This window comes from Chanodichthys erythropterus, chromosome 8 (genome assembly GCF_024489055.1).
Source record: "Chanodichthys erythropterus isolate Z2021 chromosome 8, ASM2448905v1, whole genome shotgun sequence".
Taxonomy (NCBI): Eukaryota; Metazoa; Chordata; class Actinopteri; order Cypriniformes; family Xenocyprididae; genus Chanodichthys; species Chanodichthys erythropterus.
Window position 1 is genome coordinate 43,764,674 of NC_090228.1, and position 10,014 is coordinate 43,774,687.

The following is a 10,014-nucleotide window of genomic DNA, read 5'->3' on the forward strand; positions in this document are numbered from 1 at the left end:
TAAAATTTCTGTTAGTGAGCAGTTTTTTTTCCTGAACTTTTTTTGTCAATCGATTGCCTCAAAAATGTTTAATTTAAGAAATTCAAAGTTTTAGTAAGCAGAATTGGCAGGTTTTTATTTTGTACTCATGCGTTTTAATTATTCTTAACTTGAAAGGTTCGAGTACACTAATTCATACTTTAACTTACTTAGTTAACATAAGTAAGTTAAAGTATGAATTAGTGTACTGAAACCTTAACATTATCATGTAATTTAGTGTAAACATAGCTAGCTATAACAAGTTCATAAAATGCTAACATGTTAACAATAGCATGATAAACACTTGCTGAATGAGTTCAGCAATATAAAGCATTTAACATGCTCTCAAACCAAGCCAAACTAAATTAGCATAACAAAACATTAAAGGGGTGGTTCAGTGGTTTTTTTTTTCTAGGCTTGATTGTGTTTTTGGGGCACAGTTTAACATGTCTTAATGCTTCGGATTTTTTTGAAAACGCTGTATTTTTCATATATTTTACCTTTTATTCTACACCTCTGTTTCCATTGTCATATGAACGGCTCGTTTGACTTCCTGCTTTTGGCTATGAAGCCACTCCCTCTGAAATATGCAGTGTGCTGAGATTGGTTAGCAGGTTGGTAGCTGGTCCAGTGAATCGTGATTCGCTGAAGTGTCCAGAAACGCCACACCCCTTACGATTCGTAGTTACATGCTTCAGTGGAAATGTAAATAATGGCATCTATATTGCTGTATCAAATTGAGCCTGAATCAGACCCAGATGAAGAGGGTCAAGCAGAACAGTTTTATCCTGATTAAAGCTTTACTGTAGCCAAAAATATGCCTGAGTAGTAGCATTTTTGTAAAGGTATCGTTTAATTTATAGCATGAACAACTGTTTGTCTATGAACATAGAAGTTTGTTGGAGAAGTATGCACTAGAATTTAGCTAACTGGCTAGCGAAGCAAAAAATGAGTTGCTCTTTGTATATGTCCTTGATGCAACAAAAAATAGCAACAGAACTAAATGTTTAAAAGACACGTACAAACAATAAAACATACTTACAGTTTGAAGCTACGGTGACCAGGAGGGGACATGTTTGGTTCATTTAGTTTTGTTGTGGCCAAAAATATAAACTCGTGGCCACGAGATCATTTTGTTGAGGTAATAACATCCTTATGTCGTGGCCACGCGATGTAAAGTTGTGGTCTCAAGATCATATGGAGAGGGAACGATTTATTTTTCTCGTGGCCGCGACTTCATTATGTTGAGGGAACAACATCTAATTCTCATGGCCATGAGTTAAATGCGTAAACAACCTGCGTGACCATAGCAACCTGGAATTATCACATGAGTAGGCCTATAATAATTTTTATTTTTAATTTAGAAAAAGAACGGAATTAAGAAATTATTATATTAACATAGTGCATATTATATTGTATTGCGCACGATGTTGCTTAGACAGCATTCAAATAAAGTTTATAAATGTTTAAACGTACATTTTAATTCCATCCCACAGTCTTTTAAATCCATTCACTTATCGTTTATTTTTTATTTAATATTTTTATATTATTAGTTACGTTTGTACATTTATTTGCTTTATTTCCCCCTTAATTTCCCATGTTTCTTTATCTAATTAATATTCTGTACTTTATGTTACTGAAAGTTTGTATCATGGTCTCATCCATTTGTGATAATTCCAGGTTGCTGCGTGTTGTCATACATGTCGTTCCCTCAACATAATGAAGTCGTGGCCACTAGAAAAAATATAACGTTCCCTCACCATATGATCTCGAGGCCATGACATTGCATTGAACTTTTAGCTCTGTAATTTTGCAGATACTATTTATGGTCAAGCAGCAACATTACACACTATCTAAAGTTAAAAAAGTGAAATCGCAATGAACCACCCCTTTAATCACTACTAAATCTGCCACTTGACATTAATCTTGCACACACAAAAATAAAATTCAGGCAACAACAGATGCTGACCAACAGCAATAGACACTTTGTTGGGTTTTGTCAAACGCTGTCTGTTGCCATTGGTCAACGCTTGTTTTCGCTGATTGAACATCATGTACTCCAACATTCTTTCTGGCTTGGCTAAAAGGGCGATGTAGTTTGTCCAGTTGTGTGTCTGTACTCCTGTTTAAGAATCTACATCACTTGCAAATTTCTAAAGGCATTACTCATCACAAATATCATGGAGTAAAAGGACATTTACTTTTTCAAAAATGTAGTCAAGTAGAGAGTAAAAGTTACTAATATATTTGATACTCAGTAAAACTAAAGTTGCCAAAAAGATGTTCAAATACAGTAACTAAATACTTTCTCAAATACTTCATATCACTGATAATAATAAGATGGTATACATCTGGAACAGAAGACTTTTGTACAGATTTGTACTTTTGCATAATATCTAATTATTGTCCTCATGAATTATAGAAACAGGTAGAAATTGTGAGAAACTGTGTGAATTGTTTAAGGTGGAGTACAAGTCCTGAAGTTTGGGCAGGTGCACACCAATGCACATCCTGATATTGCTGAGTTATATGCGTTCCTGGGTTAACATATATTGTCGATCCTGGAACAACATTCCATTTTGAAAATTTAGTCTTAACACTATTCCTACCCCTAAACCTAAACCTACCCATAAGTTATCCGAAAAATCAGTGATAGAAATGCTAGATGAATAACACTGATGTAGAAGCACCAATTCATGATTTTAAGCTTAAACTTGACATTATCTGTAAACTTGTCCCTCAAATCTGATTGGTTGATTTGAATGTTGTTCCAAGATCAACAAAAATGTTGACCCAGGAACATGTTGAACTCAGCAATATCAGGTTATGCCACACCAGTCATCCTTTCAGCTGACAGTCTGTTGCAGTCTCTTTTTTTAATCTCTGATTTGCTGGCTGACCCAAACCAGCTATAGAAGTGCACAGAACCGACAGCTGAGTAAAACTGTGTCATCGGAGCCTGTTGCAGTTTGAACTTTTTCAGTTGACAAAGTAAGTACAACCTCCTTTGGGCTATTTTCACAGTGAAATTGATGTGATTGTCCCACTTCAGGTCCTGAGAGATGGTGGTGCCCTGGAACCTGAATGACTCCACTGCCTCCACACCACTGTTCATGATGCTGAGAGGGGGGAGTGCTGGGGGGGACTTTCTCCTAAAGTCCACTATCATCCCCACTGTTTTGAGCATGTTCAGCTCAAGGTTATTGTGACTGCACCAGACAGTAAGCTCTTTAACCCCTTGTCTGTAAGAAGACTCATTACTGTCCTGGATGAGGCCGATGACAGTGAACTTCAGGAGCTTGACAGAGGGGTCTTTAGAGGTGCAGTCATTGTATAGAAGGAGAGGGTCGGGGGGCCATGGCAGGTCAGGTGGTTCGGGGGGGCAGGGTGGGTTGGGCAGTTCAGGGGGGCAGGGTGGGTCGGGCAGTTCAGGGGGGCATGGCAGGTCGGGAGATTTGAGGCACCCTTGTGGGTCAGGGCGCCATAACGGGTCAGGTGGTTCAGGGTGCCATGCCGGTGCAGCCTCCGTGGCCTCGGCCACTATGGCCACAGGTATGTGGCGCCCCCAAATATTCTCGGGAGGAGCTATGGGTCTCTGGGTTAGAGTGGGATCTGGAGCAGGCTCGCAGGCTGGAGCAGAGTCTGTAGCGGACTCAGGGGCTGGAGCCATCACTGAACGCTGGACAGGGGCTGAAGCCATCACTGGATGCTGGACAGGGGCTGAAGCCATCACTGGATGCTGGTTAGGGGCTGGAGCCATCACTGGACGCTGGACAGGGGCTGAAGCCATCACTGGATGCTGGTTAGGGGCTGGAGCCATCACTGGACGCTGGTCAGGGGCTGGAGCCAAGTTTGGAGTGGACTCCACGACTGGAGCAGGCTCTTGAGCTGACTCGGGGACATTAGCCATCTCTAGGCTCTCAATGAGGAAGGGAGTCGCCTCTGGATTCTGGACGAAGCAGGGAGTCGCCTCTGGACTCGGGACGAAGGAGAGAGTCGCCTCGGGACAAAGGAGAGAGTCACCTCTGGACGAAGAAGAGAGTCGCCTCTGGACGAAGAAGAGAGTCGCCTTTGGACTCAGGTAAGGGATGGGAACCGTCTCTGGACTGAGGTCAGGGACTGGATGCTGAGTGAGGAAGAGATACAGAGCTGTGGCGGCAGCCATCTTGACCAAGGGCTCAGGTGTGGCGCCATCTTGCGACGAGGCTCTGGAGTGGTGGCCATCTCATGTTGAGGTTCTGGAATGGCGGCCATCTTGCTCCCAGAGTTGAGGACTTGGGGAACGGCAGGAGGACAGAAATGGACAGACCCATTGGAGGGGCATGCGGAGGGAACTGGCAGGTGAGATCTTTGTGTGTTTCTGATAGGGCTGGATGAGTAGGAGACTTCTGGACTTTAACTTCTTCGATTTCGAAACTTGAGCCATTTAAATACAGAATCAGATTAATGGACTCGACTAGGGAGTAATAACAAATGAGTTCATTATACCGAATGGTTTCTTATCCAGTCCCATCCAAAAATACACACAGAGCGAGATCTGTGGACAGCTCACCTCGTAAGAGAACTCAAGAAATTCCTCCACATACCTCTCCAATGGACGGCCATTCTGCCTCAGTCCCCATAGGCAGTCCTCTGCTAGGGTGGTGTTGTTTTGGTCGGTTCTTCTGTCACATTGCATGGTAATAGGAAACACACACAGTCGATGGAGATTCAATATCAATGTCTTTAATGACAACATGCAGGAGATCAATACACATAGCACGACACAGATGTATACAGAGACTTGAGGGAGATCACAAGAAATATATATGGGTCAGACAAAGTGGCAAACAAGGCTAATAAACAGGACACAGATGGGACTAATAGAACTCAATAAGGGTAACCAAGGGAACAAACTAGTGCTGGGAAAACTGAACAAAAGAACATGTGACACAGGGAAACAAACACAGAACACTTACAGATCCAAGCCTATTTTGTGAAAAATTAGCACAAATGTAAGATGGATTACCTGATCCTGGATAGCAAAACATGGGATTTCCAAATCTAGATCAGTTGGATCCAGATTAAACTTTTTGAACAACTGGACCCAGGTCTGTAAATTCAATCCTCTTCAAGAGGTCTATTTAAAGTAAACTGGATTAGATTAGAATAATCATGCTCATATTTTCACTGATCAAGGGTTTACAGCATGATCATATGATTTGATTTTATATATTTCACATTTATTAATAAATTGACATTTATTACTTATAATAACAATAACTTCAACATTGACTTTTTATTGAATGATACATGTGAATGAATCCTGTGTGTGATCACTTCAGTTTAAAGGTAATTTTAACAGTAATATTAAAATGATTTATGTGACAGTACAATAACAAATGAATGACTGTGATTTCCATCAGCACAAATAGAGCTTGAGAAAACACACTGATCTCACCGTCTATATGAGGATTCATTACACACATTTATTCTGACATGTTATTTCACTTACAGAAGTTCAGCTGTAGTATTAATGTAATGAAGAGAAAATAAAAGACTAAAACATCTCACTGTTACTGATTCATCATGCAGATCAAAGCATTATAGGTAGAATCTCTCTACAGTCTATTCTGATTCATCAACACAGTCTAACTGATGATTTATAACAAACACTAAACCCAGGATAGAGTGGTTGAGTGAATGTGGTCTGGATTGAGTGGATGAGGCTCATTGTGTCTTCAGAGACGCTGTAGAAGGACAGAGTTCCTGCACTGTGATCCACATACACTCCTATTCTCCTGCTGATGGACTTTACTGGGAGTTTAGTCTCTATCTTATTGTGTAAGAATGAGTAACAGGAGGAAAAGCAGATCAAACTCCAGGACTGATCGTTATGTCCAAACCAACACTCATTACCACCTCCCTTCCTGCTGATGCTCTTATATGACACTGATATATACACACATTCATCACTCCACTCAGTCTCCCAGTAACAGCGTCCACACACACTCTCTCTACACAACACCTGAAGACGCACATCAAATCTGTCTGGATGATCAGGATACGCCTGTTCTGTGTCAGTGACAGTAATCACTCTGTTACTCTCAGACAGACAGAGGTGTTTATGCACTGTGTTCAGATCCAGATTGAGCTGATGGGAATCTGATGGAGATAAAACACATCAGAATCAGGAATTATCAATCTGTCTGATCTTTTAAAAATGCTGAAGTATTGATGCCTCAGTACAGTAAACCAGACACCCTGTGAAAAGCATAACTTAGGTTATAAACTATAAAACTCTTTTGTCATGTTTTCTTTCTCCTTCTACAGGAAGAACATGAACACACTCAGGGATTTCTTCTTGTTTTCTTGGTGTCTTACATTGTAGGAAGTCGTTCCTGGTTCTGGGAACAATGTTGGTGAAAGTGACTGTGGAAATCAACAGACATGAAGAGTGTGATTATCATGTCAAGAGAAAATGATCCCTGCATCCATTACTAAGACATTTCTAATATGATCTTCTACATGATATGAGATGATGGAGGATAATTTCTGAGAGCAGATGAATCTCCAGGACTTTACCTCTGTCAGAGATCTTCTTCAGCTCCTCTTTACAGAAATCCTCCAGTTTGTCTCTCAGCTGATGGACAGATTCTCTCACAACATCAAAAGAAGAGCGAGAACCAAATAGATCATCATTTACATCTGTAGATTCAGGAGGAGCTGAGAGAGACTGGAAACTCTACAGAAAACAGAAATCAAAGCTCATCACCTCCACACTTCAGCCAATAACCTGCACTACTGTCAGATTTAAGCAGCTCTTGTTGATTAATTAAACTGGTACCATCAAGTTAATTGATTTCACATTGTTATAAAAAAGTGTTTAAATATTGGTGAAATTCTGAGCTGTTGCTGTCTGGAAACTCAATATACCTTTCAGAAAAATGTTTCCCAAGAGATTTTCAGAGCTGTTGAGGATCAAGGCAAAAGCAGAAGAAGAAGCAGCTAATCGTGTACATTGTCAGAGAAGCTTACAACTAGAAGCGGCAAATAGGAAATTACTTTTGTTGCAGTTTGACTGTATGTGTCCCCTGAAACAGTTTTTTCATTCATATGGAAGTTGAAAGTGCTCGCTCTTCTCTGATTGCCCCCAGTGTTTTTGACCTGAGGGAGGGGTTCTAGCAGACCAATCAGAGCGCTTGTGGTCAGCGTAGAATTGACGTGTTGTCATATTTTTGAAGAGGTGCACATCAGGCTACGACGTAGGCTATGCGTGCTACACACAGACTACACCATAGCTACGCCGTTAAGATTCTGACTGATGAATGTGAATGAATCCTGTGTGTGATCACTTCAGTTGAAAGGTAATTGTAACAGTAATATTAAAATGATTTATGTGACACTACAATAACAACTGAATGACTGTGATTTCCATCAGCACAAATAGAGCTTGAGAAAAGCACAGATTCACACTATCACTCATCTTGACTCACACTCACACACTGATCTCACTGAGGGAGGGGTTCTAGCAGACCAATCAGAGCGCTTGCGGTCAGCGTAGAATTGACGCGTTGTTATATTTTTGAAGAGGTGCGCATCAGGCTACGTCGTAGGCTACGTCTGACTGATGATTATATAATAACCAAACACACAGATAAACACTTCAGTCAACGGCTCATTCTGCTCTCATGAAATGTTTCTCTGTGAGTCTCTTGCTCAAGTCCACTATGATCCTGTTCTTCTAGATCTCTGTTACCTGCAGGAAATGGATGTGATCCTGTGTGTGTGAAAGCTGCTCCAGCTCAGCGTCTCTCCTCCTCAGATCATTGATCTCCTGCTCCAGTCGCTCCAGTCGTCCTTCAGCTCGACTCACTGCAGTCTTTTCCTGATCTCTGATCCGCTGTGTGGCCTCAGAGCGGCTTCTCTCAATGGAGCGGATGAGCTCAGTGAAGATCCTTTCGCTGTTCTCCACTGCTGTCTGTGCAGAGCGCTGTTAGGACACAGATCACAATCACACAGTGGCTTCAGTGAGTCCTGACTGAGACTTCTCAAACTTCTCTTCTTCTCCAGACTCACCTTATGAGACTCCACAGCCTCTCTCAGCTGCTGAACATCTTTCTCTTTCTGTTGGATCAATTGCTGGAATGACCTCTGCGTCTCCTTCAGCTCCTTCTGCAGCACAAACCAATAACAGGAGAAACATCACATAAATCATCAAGTAAACAGGCAAAAGGCAAATCATATTAATTACTGTTGTGTCCGATGTTGTAAAGAGCAATACCATTGTGCAGCGTTTACCTCAACAAGTTGACCCAGTTGATCTCTGAGCTGGTGTTTGTGAGTGGAGGTGGGGCTATTTTGCATATCCATTGATCCAAGTATATTAAAGGCAAGGGTGTAGAGATACATTCATTGTTGTTCTCACCACTTTTATAACAACTTTTTTGAACCGTTCAGTTCGATGCAGGTCAGATGTTATAAACCATGGGTGGCCGACATTGGTCCTGGAGAGTCACAGTCCAGCAGAGTTTTGCTTCAACCCTAATCATACACACCTGAAAAAGTAATCAAGGTCTGAAAGGTTTTACATGTATGCATTTGGCAGGTTACTAGAAAGGTACAGGCAGGTGCGTTTTTATCAGTGTTGGAGCTGAACTCTGCATAACTGTGGCTCTCCAGGACCGGAGTAGATGAAGTTCTAATCACAGGTTTAGAAGGAGTCAAATTATTCAGTCCTGTCAATCATCATTACTAATGTATATAAACAGCAGTCGTTGTGCTGCCCCAGTGACAATTCTTTCATCATCCCTCCACCTCTCCATCGGCATTTATAGTAAGGTGCGTTACATTGCCGACATACAGACTAAGCAGGAGGACAGTCACAACAGACTGTGTCCAGCTGAACAATCAGAGCAATGTTCGGAAGGTGGGTTTAAAGAAACTGAAAACATTAACTGAAGACATTAAATGATCTAAATATATTCTAGTAGACCCATTAAAAAAAAATTAGCCTGTAAATGAGCAAAACGAAGTTCATACCTGTTTCTCTGTCCTCTGTGCTACAGCTGATACAGTGTCGTGGTTTTTATGTTCATCCATACACAGCACACATATACAATTCTGATCAGTGCGGCAGAAAACCTCAAGGATCTTGTCGTGTTTCGGGCAGATCATCTCCTGCAGTCGTCCAGTGGCTTCAGTCAGATTGTGTCTCTTTCCTTTAAACCAACTCTCATGTTGTTCAAGGTGATTCTGACAGTAAGAGTTCAGACACACCAGACAGGACTTGACAGCTTTGAGTTTTCTTCCAATACAGACGTCACACTGCACATCTCCAGCTCCAGCGTAACAGTCAGCAGGAAGTTTAATCTTCTTCAGTTTCTCCACCATTTCAGCCAGAATGGTGTTTTTAGCTAAAGCAGGTCTTGGACTGAAGGTCTGTCTGCACTGAGGACAGCTGTAGACTCTCTTCTGATCCTCCTGATCCCAGCAGCCTGTAATACAGATCTTACAGTAACTGTGTCCACAGGGAATGGCCACTGGATCCTTCAGGAGATCCAGACACACTGAACACATAAACTCATCCTGAGAAAATTTGGCTTCTGCCATTTTACTGCATGAACACAGAGACACAAACACGTAACAGCTCAACTACACTTCAGTTTCAGTTTCTCTGAAATCATGTTTCCTGGTTCTGTGTTTGAGTGACGTGTGCAAAACAGGCATGTTTGTAAAGCAGTGCTACGAGGTGTGATGGTAATAACAGTCAATGGTGTTTGTCTTTTGTGATCCAGCATTCACAAAAGGCAAAAAAAAGTGAAAATCATCATAACTGAAACTATTTTCATAGTATTTAGTTTTCTTTTAAAAAAAGGAAATTTATTTTTAATGAAAACTTAAACTGTTAAAGACATACTGTATATTCCTACTGTAACTATCTGAGGCTGTTAATCAACAGTCTATGCATTTGTTAAAGCCATCAATTTGCATTATTTCAACTTAGTTTTAAAGAAT

At 41.1% G+C, this 10,014-nt stretch overlaps 1 protein-coding gene across 1 annotated transcript; it reads right to left on the reverse strand.

Moving 5' to 3' along the window:
• Positions 1-4,763: 4,763 nt before the first annotated feature.
• On the reverse strand, positions 4,764-9,660 carry LOC137025015 (tripartite motif-containing protein 16-like). Its single transcript, XM_067393024.1, has 6 exons — positions 9,040-9,660; positions 8,077-8,172; positions 7,757-7,990; positions 6,583-6,742; positions 6,382-6,429; positions 4,764-6,162 (listed from the first exon to the last, which is right to left on the reverse strand). The coding sequence occupies exons 1-6, from the start codon at positions 9,607-9,609 to the stop codon at positions 5,639-5,641; spliced, it is 1,632 nt and encodes a 543-aa protein (XP_067249125.1). The 5' UTR covers positions 9,610-9,660; the 3' UTR covers positions 4,764-5,638.
• Between the last annotated feature and the right edge of the window lie 354 nt (positions 9,661-10,014).

Bases quoted from the DNA above. Each gene is read 5' to 3' on its own strand.
- LOC137025015 (XM_067393024.1), bottom strand. From the start codon at position 9,609: ATGGCAGAAGCCAAATTTTCTCAGGATGAGTTTATGTGTTCAGTGTGT. The intron at 8,173-9,039 runs GTATGAACTTCG...TTTGTGCTGCAG, and splicing joins CACAGAGGACAGAGAAACAG to AAGGAGCTGAAGGAGACGCA. The intron at 6,430-6,582 runs GTAAAGTCCTGG...TGATTTCCACAG, and splicing joins GAAGAAGATCTCTGACAGAG to TCACTTTCACCAACATTGTT.